The sequence below is a fragment of the Euprymna scolopes genome, chromosome 22, assembly GCF_053919585.1.
Source record: "Euprymna scolopes isolate OS-2025 chromosome 22, ASM5391958v1, whole genome shotgun sequence".
Classification (NCBI taxonomy): domain Eukaryota; kingdom Metazoa; phylum Mollusca; class Cephalopoda; order Sepiida; family Sepiolidae; genus Euprymna; species Euprymna scolopes.
In genome coordinates this window covers 102516747-102534042 of record NC_136503.1, presented here as the reverse complement: position 1 = coordinate 102534042, position 17296 = coordinate 102516747, and the positions used below count along the sequence as shown (strand labels likewise).

The 17296-nt window shown below is 30.0% G+C and overlaps 1 protein-coding gene across 1 annotated transcript in view; it reads right to left on the bottom strand.

The window, feature by feature from the left end:
• Nucleotides 1-816: 816 nt before the first annotated feature.
• The window catches only part of LOC145243750 (glutamate receptor 4-like), a 39952-nt gene continuing 23472 nt past the window's right edge, over nt 817-17296 (bottom strand). Inside the window, exons 4-5 of the mRNA XM_080106794.1 lie at nt 4293-4494; nt 817-832 (exon numbers count right to left, since the gene is read on the bottom strand). Of these exons, the coding sequence (XP_079962920.1) occupies nt 817-832; nt 4293-4494 (218 nt within the window). The remainder of the gene's footprint in view (nt 833-4292; nt 4495-17296) is intronic.

Genomic DNA, 17296 nt, shown 5'->3' with positions numbered 1-17296 from the left:
AATATAAAGAAGCTGCCATGTTTTACAGGTGCGCATGCGCATTCATGAAACAGTTGACAAACAGATAAAAATCTGATGACTCTCAAATACCATTTTTTTTTTAATTGTGAGCCCTTAGTAGCCCTCTTCTCTGGATGAAAACTGATTTGAAAGTTTTCCACATATCTGAATACCCTATATACCAAATTTCAAGTCTGTAGATTAAAAATTCGTTGAGTATATACGTTAGAAAGTGTCCTCAAACACTTTCTCATTTTTATATATAGATTAACTTAATCTATATAAATAAAGCAGTAGATGTATGTGTACATGTGTAAAAATATTTAACCGATAAACTCCTAAACAGCTGGTCACATAACACTGAAATTAACAGGAAATAGTGATCATGCACTAAAGAGTAAATCTTTGTTTGAGTGGTAAAATAACGCGCACAGAAATATGTCGGCAAGTGAAATGCAAAATGTTCATTTCAACTTGAAGACATTTCCCTATTACTGCTGCGCATGCGCAAATTCATTAATAGCTGCAAGTTATTTAATTTTAAATGTTTCTCATCTATCTGTTGATAGCAAGGATGGTAGGGAACGCTGGGACACTAAATGTGTTGATTTCGATTCTAGCTGATGGAAGCAAAGTTATTCATCTTTTGAAATTACTAATATTTATTAGGTACAATATAATATTCAATAGAAAATTGGCCCTGTAAGTATAAATACGCAATCTGCATGGATTTAAATATATTTAAGCGTATTTTACGACTCAGCAAGGATAAGCGGTCGCCACTAGTAATAAAAATAAGGGTTCACCAAAAGAGAATTATGGTTCGCACTTGCTGTAAACATGCAAATAAAGAATAAATAAGTAAAAGAATAAATAAATAAAAGAAATAAATAAAAGAATGAATAAAAATAAATAATAGAATAAATAAATTCATTAAATAATTAAATAAAAGAATAAAAGAATAAATAATAAAATAAAGAAAAATAAAGGAATAAATATGTAAAAGTATAATTAAATAAAAGAAAGAAAATAATAAAAGAATAAATAAATAAATAACATAATAAAAGAATAAATAAATAAATAAAAGAAAAATAAAATAAATAATAGAATAAACCATAAATAAAGAATGATTAAAAGAACAAATAAATAAAAGACTAAATAAATAAATAAAAGAATTGATAAATAAAAAATAAATAAAAGAATAAATAAAAGAATTAATAAATAAATAAAAGAATTAATAAATAAATAAAAGAATAAATAAATAAAAGAATAAATAAATAAATAAAAGAATAAATAAAGAAATAAATAAAAGAATAAATAAAATAAATAATAGAATAAAACCATAAATAAAGAATGATTGAAAGAACAAATAAATAGAAGAATAAATAAATAAATAAAAGAATTGATAAATAAATAAATAAATGAATAAACAAAAGAATAAATAAATAAAAGAATAGATAAATAAATAAATAAATAGATAAAAGAATAAATAAAAAAATAAATAAAAGAATAAATAAATAAATGAATAAAAGAATAAATAAAAAAATAAAAAAATAAATAAAAGAATAAATAAATAAATAAAAGAATAAATAAATAAACAAAAGAATAAATAAATAAATGAATAAAAGAATAAATAAATAAATGATAAAAAGAACAAATAAATAAATAAATAAATAAATAAATAAAAGAATAATTTAATAAATAAAACAATAAATAAATAACTAAAAGAATACATTTATAAATAAAAGAATAAATAAATAAATAAAAGAATAAACAAATAAATAAATGAATAAATAAATAAATAAAAGAATAAGTTAATAAATAAATAAAAGAAGAAATAAAAGAATAAATAAATAAATAAAGAATAAATAAATAAATAAAAGAATAAATAAATAAAAGAATAAATAAATAAGTAAAAGAATAAACAAATAAAAGAATAAATTAATAAATAAATAAATAAAAGAATAAATAAATAAATAAAAGAATGAATAAATAAAAGAATAAATAAATAAATAAATAAAAGAATGAATAAATAAAAGAATGAATAAATAAATAAATAAAAGAAGAAATAAATAAAAGAATAAATAAAAGAATGAATAAATAAATAAATAAAAGAATAAATAAATAAATAAAAGAATAAATAAATAAATAAAAGAATAAATAAATAAAAGAATAAATAAATAAATAAAAGAATAAACAAATAAATAAATGAAAGAATAAATTAAAAAAAAAAAAATAAATAAATGAATAAATAAATAAATAAAAGAATAAATAAAAGAATAAATTAATAAATAAATAAAGAATAAATAAATAAATAAAAGAAAAAAATAAAAGAATAAATCAATAAAAGAATAAATAAATAAATAAAAGGATAAATTAATAAATAAATAAAAGATTAAATAAATAAAAGATTAAATAAATAAAAGAATAAATAAATAAAAGAATAAATAAATAAAAGAATAAATAAAAGAATAAATTAATAAATAAATAAAGAATAAATAAATAAATAAAAGAAAAAAATAAAAGAATAAATCAATAAAAGAATAAATAAATAAATAAAAGGATAAATTAATAAATAAATAAAAGATTAAATAAATAAAAGAATAAATAAATAAAAGAATAAATAAATAAAAGAATAAATAAATAAAAGAATAAATAAATCAATAAAAGAATAAATAAATAAATAAAAGGATAAATTAATAAATAAATAAAAGAATAAATAAATAAAAGAACAAATAAATAAAAGAATAAATAAATAAATAAAAGGATAAATTAATAAATAAATAAAAGAATAAATAAATAAAAGAATAAATAAATAAAAGAATAAATCAATAAAAGAATAAATAAATAAATAAAAGGATAAATTAATAAATAAATAAAAGATTAAATAAATAAAAGAATAAATAAATAAAAGAATAAATAAATAAAAGAATAAATAAATAAATAAAAGAATAAATAAATAAAAGAATAAATAAATAAAAGAATAAATAAATAAAAGAATAAATCAATAAAAGAATAAATAAATAAATAAAAGGATAAATTAATAAATAAATAAAGAATAAATAAATAAATAAAAGAATAAATAAATAAAAGAATAAATCAATAAAAGAATAAATAAATAAAAGGATAAATTAATAAATAAATAAAAGATTAAATAAATAAAAGAATAAATAAATAAAAGAATAAATAAATAAAAGAATAAATAAATAAATAAAAGAATAAATAAATAAATAAAAGGATAAATTAATAAATAAATAAAAGAATAAATAAATAAAAGAACAAATAAATAAAAGAATAAATAAATAAATAAAAGGATAAATTAATAAATAAATAAAAGAATAAATAAATAAAAGAATAAATAAATAAAAGAATAAATAAATAAAAGAATAAATAAATAAAAGAATAAATAAATAAAAGAATAAATCAATAAAAGAATAAATAAATAAATAAAAGGATAAATTAATAAATAAATAAAAGAATAAATAAATAAAAGAATAAATAAATAAATAAAAGGATAAATTAATAAATAAATAAAAGAATAAATAAATAAAAGATTAAATAAATAAAAGAATAAATAAATAAAAGAATAAATCAATAAAAGAATAAATAAATAAATAAAAGGATAAATTAATAAATAAATAAAAGAATAAATAAATAAAAGAATAAATAAATCAATAAAATAATAAATAAATAAATAAAAGGATAAATTAATAAATAAATAAAAGAATAAATAAATAAAAGAATAAATAAATAAAAGAATAAATAAATAAAAGAATAAATAAATAAAAGAATAAATAAATAAAAGAATAAATAAATAAAAGAATAAATAAATAAAAGAATAAATAAATAAAAGAATAAATAAATCAATAAAAGAATAAATAAATAAATAAAAGGATAAATTAATAAATAAATAAAAGATTAAATAAATAAATAAAAGAATAAATAATAAATAAATAAACAAATAAAAGAATAAACAAATAAAAGAATAAATAAACAAATAAAAGAATAAATAAATAAAAGTATAAATAAATGAATAAAAAAATAAATAAATAAAAGAATAAATAAATAAAAGAATAAATAAATGAACAAAAAATGAACAAATAAATAAATAAATAATAGAGTAAATAACTAAATAAAATAAAATAAATAAATAAATGAATAAATGAATGAATAAATAAAAGAATGAATATAAGAACTAAATAAATAAAAGAATAAATAAATAAGTAAATAAATAAATAAATAAATAAACAAAAAAAAAAAGAGGATAGTTTCTTTCCTGGAAGAAATGGTACCCATCGGAATCATAGATTGTGATTGGACTCAGTTTGTCGCTGTTGGCCAAATCTTTAAGATTTCGGATTTCAATGGGTTTATTTGGGACCATCAGAAACGCCGCCAAATTGGCCGTGTAATTCGTCGTCACGAGGATGATAAAAAGCCACCAAAAACCGACAATTATTCGACCTGGCGTATTTACAGGTTCGATCGCAGTACCTGAAATGAAAAAATTTCGGAAGAAGAATCAGCGTACAGCGTACACAACAGTTATAAAATATTAAAGGTTTTGTCGACAGATGAACTTCAGAAAAATGGTTTTCATTGAATTTACTAGAAGAAAATATGACCCGTTGTGTCATCCAATGAGTTTTAATTTGAATTGGAGAAAAGTGTCACAAAATGTCGGAAACAAGCAGGGAGACTTACACACGTTAGATATATTAGAAATACGGATAAAAATGGCCGAAAAAAAAAAAAAAAACAACAAAAAACACGACTATGCTTATTAAAAGAGGCTAATTAATTATTATTTTATTTTGCGTTTAAATTTATGTTACTCTTGCATAATTTGACCCGAATTCTCGTGAATTCCCGTCAAGCATGGATCGGGCGAGACCGGCAATCATCGGTGTCAGCCGAGCGTTGTTCAAATGTTGAAACACTAAGTCGACTTTTTATTTTATTTATTTAATTTTTTTTCTGTTATGTTTTTAGTAATTTTTAAGGTTATATTAAGCGAGGGGTGACTTTTTATTTTCTGATTAGTTACTTATTTATCATTTATTTATTATTTTTTTTAATTGAATTTTTGGGAGTTTGATTAACCCAATGAAAAAGTGGTATCTAAATGGAAGCAGACGACATTTGAATTGAAAGAAAGCGACTAAACAAAAAAGAAAAAAAGAAAAGCAAAGCTGACAAACAAATATATTTTTAAACTCGCCAAACAGAAAAATGACAGGCAAGAAAATAAATCTATACATGTTAGAAAAAGAAATGAAAACATCGATGCAGACGATCTCATATTGTCAGGAGAAGAAATTGCTGTCCCCCAAAATGAGGTGCAACAATTGTAAACACAAATTTTTAGTTAAAAATAGATCGTGTGTAAAGGATGGTTTCTCCTGGAGATGTAAAAATGGACAGTGCCACCAGAAGAACTTGACTGAACAACAAGTTTTGAAAATAAAAAAAAAAAAAGAAAGAAAAAAATACGGTTACAAAAAAGAAAACAAAACAAAACAAAACAAAAAACTTGTACTTACACCTAACAATTGTACGGTTAAAAAAATCTTTTCTTGGAGAAAAAACCCCAAACTTTCTGTTGATAAATATTTTGCAAATAAATAAATAAATAAATAAAATACTAAAATGAAATAAACATATTTTCATTTTTCAAGGTAGTTTTTTTTTTTTTTTTATTATTTGCATTTGTATTTTTTCCTTTTTTTTTTTTTCATTAGTTTGCGCCTGTTACGACGCTCGGATGACACCGATAATTGTCGGTCTCACCCAATCCATGACTGACGGAAATTCACGAGAATTCAGGTCAAATTATGCAAAAGTACCAAATTTTGAAAGTGTTTGAAAGATAAAAGACCGAAGTTAATCTCTGCTCGTGAAATCAGTCAACATGATGATGATGACGAAGTGACACTAAAAGCCGACAATTATTCGACGTGGCGTATTTACAGGTTCGATCCCAGTACCTGAAATGAAGAATGTCGGAAGGAAGTGTCAGCGTACAGAGTAGAAAGCGATTAAAATGGTTTTCATTGAATTTACTAGAAGAAAATATGACCCGTTGGGCCACCCAATGAGATTTAATTAGATTGTTTGAATTAGAGAAAAGTGTAACGAAATGTCAGAGACAAGTAGAGAGACTTGTGGCAGAAACAAGTGGAACTTTTTTCTTTCGCGAATCAATGCCTCTCCCCTGTGTTATTTGGTCATATACTGACCAATCAGGGGTGCGTCGCATTGATCCTTTCTATCCCTGGAAGGAAATCGGACAGCTTCCGGTTTGAAGGAAAAGAACTCTTCCTTACTGAGAGAGACGCCAAGCAGAACGGACCCCTTTTCTTCGCTCGTTTCACCACTGTGTTATTTCATCCGATATCGACGATTCCCACTGGGAATAACTACCGCGATAGCACCAGGTAGCCAGAGTCCAGCTTTTACCTAGGGATAATATCTCCCTGTGAACATTCGCGAGAATAAACCTTTTCTTTGTTACATTTTATGAAGTTGTTACGCTCGTCATTTCAGAAGCTTGTGTTGAATTATTTATTTTATTAGGTTGTGCACTAATAGCACAAAGCCCCAAAGACTTGGGTTGCAATAAATACAATAAAAAATAAACGAAAAAAAAAAAAAAAAAAACAACAACACGGACATGCTTCTTAAAATATGTACCAGGTACAGGTAAAAATGGCCGAAGAAAACGGACTTCTATGCTTCTTATTTTTTTTGTTTACATTTAGATTTTAATAGGGTTTGAATTATAACAAACTAAAGTTAATCTCTAAAAGAAAAAAAAAATTATTTTACATGTTAAAAAAAAAAAAAAAAAATCACAATAACAAATTAAAAAAAGAAAAAAAAAACCCAATTCATTCGTAGTTCAAATCTGAATACGACAACTTTAAAAATCTTTGGAAAAATAGTTAGTTAATTATTAGTTTTCTGAAACTATTTTGATATTAATTATTGAATAAAAAGGTAACTTTTCAGATGTCCACCAACAAAATTTCCTTTTAAATGACGACTTTTAGTGGTTTTCGACTATGCTGAATACGAAAATCGCATTGAAGTATTGCAGAAATAAGTAGTTATCGAGATATAAAAAGTTGTATTATATAGTGTATTCTTTGGCGGCCATCTTTTTACGTGCGTAAACATATCTACTCATCTATGACTGACACTGCACGCGCGTAAAAAAGATGGCCGCCAAAGAATACAGTGCATAATACAACTTTTTATATCTCGATAACTAATTATTTCTGCAAAATTTCAATGTGATTTTCGTATTCAGCATAGTCGAAAATCTACAAATGGTGTCATTTAAAAGAAAATTGTGAAGGTGGACCTAATCTAAAAAAAATACCAATGAAAATATACATACTTTTTTTTAAAACTAAAAATTACATCTATATATAAAAGTGAAAGTGTCTGTGTGTGTGTGCGTGTGTGACTGTGTACATTTCCCTACGCAATAACGCTGTCAATTTTAAGTCTACATACTCGAAATTTTATATACAGGTACTGAGATTTGGGAAAATCGATATGACCGGATTTCGGCCAGAAATTTGGCGATTAAAGGGTCAAAGTTCAAGGAGTTGACATTTAAGAACTCTACCAAACTCCTCCGAGGATTTTTGGTCTAAACACTTGAAATTTTAGATATAATTTTCTTGGACATGGATCGGACTTAATAACTTGATTTTTTGAATTTTGGGTCTAAACGCTTGGAATTTTAGATATAGGTTGCTTGGACATGAATCTAACTTAATAACTTGATTTGAGCCCAAAACAATAAATGTTAAGGGGTCATAATAGGGGTCAAATTAGACCGTTTTTTTTTTTGCTCAGCATACACCCCCAAACATCCGGGCAACGCCGGGTCGAAATACTAGTCTATATACCTAGAAATGTGAACGTGTTTGTGTGTCTGTGTGTCTGTGTACATTTTCCTTCGCAATAACTCTGTTAACTTTCTGTCTACAGACTCAAAATTTGATAAACTGGGTACTGAGATTTGGTAAAATCTATGTGATCGGATTTCGGCCAGAAATTTCGCTGTTAAGGGGTCAAAGTTCAACGATTTGACCTGTCTGAACTCTACCAAACTCCTTCGACAATTTTGGGTCTAAATACTTGAAATTTTAGATATATGTTCCTTGGACATGCATCTACCTTAATAACTTGATTTGAGCCCAAAACAATACATTTTAAGGGGTCATAATAGGGGTCAAAGTTAAAAAATTGACCTTTTTTTTTTTTTGCTCAGCATACACCTCCAAGCACCCGGCCAACGCCGCGCTGAAATGCTAGTATATCTATAAAAGTGAACGTGTCTGTCCGTCTGTCTGTCTGCCTGTGTGCATTTCCCGACGTAATGACTCTATCAATTTTGATATACAGACCACTGAGATTTGGGAAAATCTATGTGATCGGTTTCCGGACGGAAATTTCGCTGTTAAGGGGTGTAAGTTCAACGATTTGACCTGTCTGAACTCTACCAAACTCCTCCGACACTTTGGGGTCTAAACACTTGAAATTTTAGATATAGGTTCCCTGGACATGGATCTAACTTAATAACTTGATTTGAGTCCAAAACTATAAATATAAGGCGTCATAATCGGGGTCAAAGTTTAAAAAATTGACCGCTTTTTCTTCTCTTTTTTTTTTTGCTCTGCATACACCTCTAAACACCCGGGCAACGCCAGGCACCCATGCTAGTATATCTATAAAAGTAAACGTATCTGTGTGTCTGTCTCTCAGTCTGTCTGTGTACATTTTCCTTCGCAATAACTCTGTTAATTTTCAGTTTACAGACTCGAAATTTTATATACAGGGTACTGAGATTTGGAAAAATCTATGTGCTCTGTTTTTGGACAGAAATTTCGCTGTTAAGGGGTCAAAGTTCAACGATTTGACCTTTAAGAACTCTAGCAAACTCCTCCGACAATTTGGGGTCTAAACACTTGAAATTTTAGATATAGGTTCCTTGGACTTGTATCTAAATAACTTAATTTGAGCCCAAAACAATAAATGTTAAAGGGTCATAATAGGGGTCAAAGTTAAAAAAATTGACAATTTTTTTTTGCTCAGCATACACCTCCAAACACCCGGGCAACGCCGGGCTGAAATGCTAGTATATCTATAAAAGTGAACGCGTCTGTGTGTCTGTCTGTGTACATTTCCTTATGCAATAACTCTGTCAATCTTAAGTCTACAGGCTCAAAATTTGATATACCGGGTACTGACATTTTAAAAAATCTATGTGATCGGTTTTCGGCCAGAAATTCGGCTGTTAAGGGGTCAAAGTTCAACGATTTGACCTTTGAGAATTCTACCAAACTCCTCCGACACTTTGGAGTCTAAACACTTGAAATTTTAGATATAGGTGCCTTGGACTTGTATCTAACTTAATAACTTGATTTGAGCCCCAAACGATAAATGTTAAGGGGTCATAATCGGGGTCAAAATTTTAAAAAACTTAGCTTTTTTATTTTGCTCAGCATACACCCCCAAAACCCGGGAAACGCCGGGCACCCACGCTAGTCATTTATAAATACAAAATGCCACTTATTTTCAGAAGACGTGGCTGGTTACCTTTAATGCATCTAAAACCAAACTCCTATCCTTACATCATAAACGCTCTGATCCCCATCTGGCATCAATTGGGATGGGTGGCTCTCGTCTGAGAGACGCCCCGTGTTTTGACAAGCTTCTGGGATTGACCTTTACTCCTGATCTGAAATGGAACACGTACATCAAGTCTGTTGCCAAGGTCGCTGGAAAGATGGTGGGATCCTTCTACCGCTCAAGAAGATATCTTACTACTAATGCAATTCTCTATCTATATAAAAGCCAAGTACGTCCAAGGATGGAATATCTGGGCAGGAGCTGCTAAAAACAGCCTATCCTGCCTTGACAGAGTACAAAATAGAATTCGTAGCTTAGTGGGGGATGCCCTTTTCTCTACCCTGCAATCTCTCTCCTACAGAAGAGACGTTGCGAGCCTATCCTTGTTTTATCGTTATTTCCATGGCAGGTGCTGGTCTGAACTCCAATCTCTGCCCCCCCCCGCCAATCTTTCACAAAAAACACCCGTCTAGCCGAATCCACTGTGAAAAATTTCCCCCACTCTTTATCTGTGCCTAAATCAAAACGTGGATTCCATGAACAAAGCTTCTTTCTTAGAACTGCACGCCTGTGGAACTCTGTTCCGTCTGCCTTCTTCCCACCTGACTACAACTTGGATGTGTTCAAGTCTAACGTTAACAAATTCCTAATGAACCGCCCCCTTAAGTAAACACTTCATCTAATTTCCACACTAACGTAATGAACTTGCAATAACCCTTATCCCTGAGTGGCTTCCGGGCCTGGATAAGTCGTGACCACTGTGTAAAAAAAAAAAAAAAGTACGGATCACGTGAAGTGAGATAGTAGGTTGGTGCTAAAATAATGTCGTTTTTGATGTTCAACTGAAATTTTGATGTTCAAGTAAAAACGACATTATTTTTGCACCAATCTAATAATTTCGTTTTATTAATGTAATTTTATATATTATTTTTTTTTCATTGGAATCCTTTGAAATGAGTAATTTGGGTATATAAATATTTTTTCAGTTTTAACAAAAAAGCTACAATAATATCAGAGCGTCTCCATTTACGTTGAACTTCTACAGAATGCCAACATCAATATATTACATATGAATTAGTCCCCTGTGGAATTTCCACAGGTCCCGATAGTCATTTATTAAAATCATATGAAATAATTTTCGCTTGCAATTATATATATTGGTGGCAATATTCAATAAACAATGCTTAATTCAATGATAATTCGAGAAATTAACTTTTTTAGAATTATATTGATTTCATTTACACGAACTTTAGGGACTTCTTTTTATAATCGTCCTAAAATATTAAAAAATTCTTTATTTTCATAAAAAAGTAAAAATAAATTAATGCATTTTTGAGGATTTTTTTAATTACATTTTCACCCCAAACAAGACACATTGCCACATTGGTGTAGGGGGCTACTATCAGGGACATAAGCTACTGGGGTACTATTTAGGGAGTTGGGCAGCAAGATGTCGGTTCACATTACACTTGAACTTCTGCATTTCAGTACAGTTTGGGAAGTTGGGAGCCGGAATGGAATTCCAGAGTCTAGCGATTCTGGGGAAGAAACTACTGGAGTAGAAAGCTCTCCTACATCTAGGGATCTCCACTGTGCAAGGGTGGGATTTAGTTGCTTGTCGAGTGTATTTACGTCGTGAGGACACAAGTGCTTGCAGTTCATCAGAGCATTCACCATTAAAATCCTTATAGAACAAGCAGAGGGACAACATTTCGTCGGTGGGACAGAGGCTGCAGTTTAGATAACATTTCAGGACCTATCAGGTGGGCGACTCTCTTTTGAACCCTGTCTAAGAGCGAGAGACTAGTAGCAGATGCACCAGCCCAAATATGCCAACAATATTCCATACATGGGCGAATGGTGGCCTTATAGACGTACAGGATACTTTCGGGCATTAGTAGCTTTCTAGCATGGTAGAGAGAGCCTACCTTCTTCGCAGTGGTCCTGGCAATGCTCTCAATGTCATTTTTCCAACTCATATTTACTGTGAACGTTAGTTTATGTAAACGAAAAATACCTTTACTCAGTGGTAGATCTTGTTTCTTGACTAGGGCAATGAATGCCGTTTTCCTCACTCCCGACACATGCCATCCCCCTAAACTGGGCACTTGGGAGTGCTTAAATGCCACATATGCCAGTGCAATTAGATTGGGTTGACCTTCATCTGATGGGTTGAGGATATCGGATTGACAGTTCCTGGCTGCTGTTTCCGACTGATAGTACGGGAGCCCTAACTCTTTGGTAGCGCTTAGAGCGGCTATTCCATCAACAGTTGTATAATATTGGGATGTTTGTAGTGCCATGTCGCGCATGGAAAGGGACTCTGCACTCATCCCTGGTAGGCTTTCCTGAGGCCACAATCCTAGTGGATGAAAGGTCAGCTGATGGTCTACTTGTGTTGCATGTCTGGTGTTCGGCATAACCCCTTGTTCAGCGCTCCCTACCTAAACTGAAAATCTAAAAAAAAAAAAAAAATATTCAATACTTAAAACTATAACTCTAGCAAAGGTATTTTTAAACTAATACATTTTCACTAACGTTCATTGTATTTTGTAATCATTGATTAATAAATACTGAAAATGTCATTAAAATTGGTTACTTTTCCTGAATTATAGAGAATTTTTAAGTGAAAAAAGGAGGCCAAATTGTTTATGCATTTTGGAAATCAACCATCCATTTTGCACGTACCTAGTATACTAGTATATATTCACAGATATTCGTAGGGTACAAAGAAAAAAAAAACAGTTTCTGAAACGCACCGGTAAAATATTGTTTTCAACGTCTCGACATAAAGTCGCATTGAAAAATATTGTTTTCAATTTTCTGAAATACAACTGATTTAGTGGCCAATAAGAAGGTCAGAAGTTAAGCTGACTGACTAGCTTTCATTGTTTGAAGGGTAACACTAAAGGTGAATTCTATTCTATGTAAAAATAATCACGTCCAGGAGAATGGTGGGGACGTTTAGTGTTGCGTTTAAGTCAAATGATTGACACGACAAAACCCGCCCCGAACGCGGATTCCTCTGATTACGTAACCAATAAATCAATACAAGCTTCTTGGCAACACGACATCAAACAACGCAAGATATATTAACCCGGCACGCGAAACGGACAAGGATGTTTCTTTCCGTACATCTAATCCGGATATTTACCGTTACTGTTTAAAAATTATAGGATGTAAGAAAGTGAGACCATCCTTTGTGGTACAATAATGTTTAAATATCGCGATGAACCTTTGTCGAGATAACACGGGAAAAATACTAACGCAACCTCCAAAAAACAATCCATCATAATAGTTTGTTTTCTTCTTTGTTATATAGTTGTGGAACAGAAGAGAAATTAGCTGTTATCTATCTATCTATCTATCTATCTATCTATCTACCTATCTATCTATCTTTGTATCTATTGATCTAGCTATCGAGCTATCTATCTATCTATCTATCTATCTATCGCTCGATCTATCTATCTATCTATCTATCTATCTATCTAATTGGAAGTAAACAAGTGATGTCAAAACATGTTGAGGTGCAAACTGGACAAGAAGAGAGTTGACCAACATCGAAGGTACATGTCTGTTGTCACGTGTTCTGGTTAGCTGAGAAAATAGATGTTGGAAAGAGGACGTCGAACAGAGCGGACGATTTAACAGGTCGCACCCCCACCTCACCGGGGAGGGAGCTGACGTGTCTCAAAATTGGAGACTAGACTTAATCACCCAAGCAAAGATACTCACTTTCCATTCTTCTACGATCGACATCTTGGAGTTGAAATACATTCGTCCACAGGTTCCGGCTTTCATCCAAGAACAGATGAAATTCCCCGGTGGAACAAAAGAATAACGACGCAGTTGAAAAGTTGATGAGGTATGTCGAAATACATGTATGTGTTTGTGTTATATCGAATACACTAGGTGTATCAGAATTTTTTGTAGGAATTTTTTACACCCCTAACGCGAAACTGCGAATAAAATATAAAAAAAAACTCGTAATTTCTCTTTTAAAAGTGAGTTGTTTATTTTCTTTATGGATTATACTTCCAAAATAAACTATTAAATTTGTTTTAAAAGTAATAGAAATATTTATTTTTTATTTTTTAAAAAACAGTAATGAATTTTACGAACTCGATATTTTTCAATTTTTAAACTTTAAAAATCTATCAAAAATTTTCTATTGATTCTATTTTTACGATATTTTCAGGGTCAATGTGAAATTTTATGCGCTTTCCAATAAACCGAATATAATATTTTAGACAAACGTTTTTTTTAATTCACGCCCCCCTTTTCAAGTGTCTATTAAAAAGTAAATAATTACTTTACTCACCAAAGTGTTATATATCACAAATTGAAGAGAAAAGGTCAATAAATAATATATTCAAATTTAAAACAAAAAAGTAGTGTTTTTTAGAAATTTACCTGTAAATTCGAAGTTTAAAACCTTTTTTTTTAAACCACGTTGTTTGTTTTTTCTTTTTTTTTTTAAGGAAACCTTGGTCCTTGCTCCTTTAATTGAAAAAATAATTAGGGCTTGAATGACATTTTTCGAGGAGTTATAAGCTTGGAAAGACGGGGGGGAATTATTCACTATTTTTCACGAAATCTCTGACACACCTACTGATACACACTCACGCAACACACTTAGACGATCACAGAACGTAAATAAACCGTAAAAGTAACAAATGGTTCAGATACTAAAGAATCCCACTATAGATATTTAGTAACACGACGCACAATCACACGACATATAAATGATTCCCTCCATAATGTTACAATAGTTTGTTTTCTTCCGGCCAGGCATGGGTCTATTCAACTGCGCGACTCACCTTTTCGTTTACTCATCTCAATGGCTTTTTTTATGAGAAATTGAATTTAAACTATGTAAATTAGAATTTACAAGAAATTTATTATTCAACAAGGAATATAAATTGAAAACTTAAAAATTGTATTCGTTGTCGAATAATAAATTTGTTGTAAATTAATATGCAATTCAGTTTCTCATATCAGTGCTCTATCTTGAATATTGAGCTTTTTCATCTAGTCAGATGTGTCATATAAATATTAGTATTAATATTTATACTTGATTTAAGTTTACAGAATTATTCAGTTTGTAAACGTGGAAATGAGTGACTTTTCGTTTTTGTACAAAACATTAGCATGTTCAGTGTAGCGACTATGTAATATTTGTCTATAGAAATGAAAATATAAGATATTTATATATATATATGTATATATACGTGTGTATATATATGTATATATATGTGTATATATATGTATGTATATATATGCATATATATATGTGTATATATATGTATATATATGCATATATATGTATATACATGTATATATGTGTATATATATGTATATATATATATGTATATATATGTATATATGTATATATATGTATATATATGTATATATATGTATCTATATATATATGTATATATATATATATGTATACACAACTATTATATATTAACTATTTGCTCTTATATATATATGTATATATATGTATATATATGTATATATGTATATACGTATATATATATGCATATGTATATGTATATATATATATGTATATATATGGATATATATATGGATATATATATATATATATGGATATATATATGGATATATACATATATATATATATATATGTGTGTGTGTGTGTGTGTGTGTGTGTGTGTGTGTGTAAGAAATTCATATGCTAGTAAATATTCAAAGGTCATCGTAGGGTACAGAGAGAAATTATCAAATTCTGAAACGCACTGATAAAATATTGTTTTCAATTTTTCGAGGTAAAGCTGATTTGCTAACTAACTGTCATTGTTTAAGGGTTGACAAAACCAGTAAAACATAAAAATATGGTACTGCCAGAGAACAACTTATTGTACCCCAACAACATAAATACCTCCTGACAAATCCTAGACTTTTATTGCGGAAATCGGAAAAAGTTTATCTTCTTTTTTGCGTTTGGAATTCTTCTCTGTTTCATATTTCTCCGACTATAATATCACGCAAAAAAATCTAAATGCAGTCGATATCTGGGAGATTGTAGCTCGATTTTTTTTAGAATAGGAAGACGCCTTCCGGCATCGCATATCTCTATAGTGCCACCATTGACCTATATAGTATTGTTACCACTAGTCCCCCTCTTTCATTATGTACGAAACAAACAAACCAAAATCTCTAACTCCCATATTCTACAAAGTTCCAACCCCTGTTCCATCGTAGTGCTGTTGTTGTTGGTTTTTTTTTTTTGTTTTTTTTTACATATATGAGGTGCTTTAAATAAGCTTTTTTTTTATTACCTTTTCACCTCAAACAAGGCACATTGCCACTTTGGTGTAGAGGGCTATTATCAGGGGCAGCAACTACTGGGTCACTATGTTGGGATTTGGGCAGCAAGATGTCGGTTCACGTTACACTTGAACTTCTGCATGTCAGTACAGTTAGGAAAGCAGGGACCTGGAATGGAATTCCAGAGTCTAGCGGTTCTGGGGAATAAACTACTGGAGTAGAAAGATCTTTTACATCTAGGGATCTCTACTGTGTGGGGGTGGGATTTAGCTGCCTGTCGGGTTTGTCAAGGGTGTCTACATCGTGGGGGCACAAGTGTCTGCAGTTCGTCAGCTTGCAGACATTTGTTGTATGGACACGTTTATTGATAGTACACATATGAAACTCTAGTTTCCTTCGAAGTAATCTCCTCCGGCTGCAATGCACTCGTAGTACTATTAAAAAGCGCTGCCTTAAGGAGAAGTGCTTTCCGACTCCCTGTGCACTCGTAGTACTATTAAAAAGCGCTGCCTTAAGGAGAAGTGCTTTCCGACCCCCTGAAAGACCTCATCAGTTTGCCCTGTATTTAAGAATTCAGGTGATAAGTCATCTCCCTCTCAGTACAGACCAATAAGTCTTCTCTGTGTTATGAGTAAGTTGCTGGAATCAATATTAAATAGAGAAATAGTCAACCACCTCAGCAGGAATAACCTTCTTAGTGACACACAATATGGTTTCTGCTCTGCAAGATCTACCGCAGATGTGCTGACGGTTATATCCCACAGGATTAGTGAATCTCTTGACAAAGGCTTCCTTTCTAGGGCAATTGCTCTTGACATATCAAAGGCCTTTGACAAAGTATGGCATAAGGGTCTACTTCAAAAGATTTCCAGCTACGGTATAACGGGAAATGTTTTCTCAATCATTAAATCATTTCTCTCCGATAGGCTCATAAGAGTAGTGGTAGATGGACAAAAATCGGAGGCCTTCAATATAAATGCTGGAGTCCCTCAGGGGTCAATCCTGGGCCCAACTCTCTTCCTGATCTACATCAATGACCTCCCTAAACACATACTTAAATCATTCGTTGACATCTATGCTGATGACACGACCATCTACGGCAACACATCAAAGGCTGTAAATGACGAAGTTCTCTCGGATTCTCTCTCCTCTGATCTCGAGCGCGTGGTTCAGTGGGGGAAGATGTGGCTAGTTACCTTTAATGCATCCAAAACCAAACTCCTATCCTTACATCATCAACGCTCTGATCCCCAGCTGGCATCAATTGTGATGGATGGCTCTCGTCTGGGTGAGGCCCCATGTTTTGACAAGCTTCTGGGTTTGACCTTTACTCCTGATCTGAAATGGAACACGT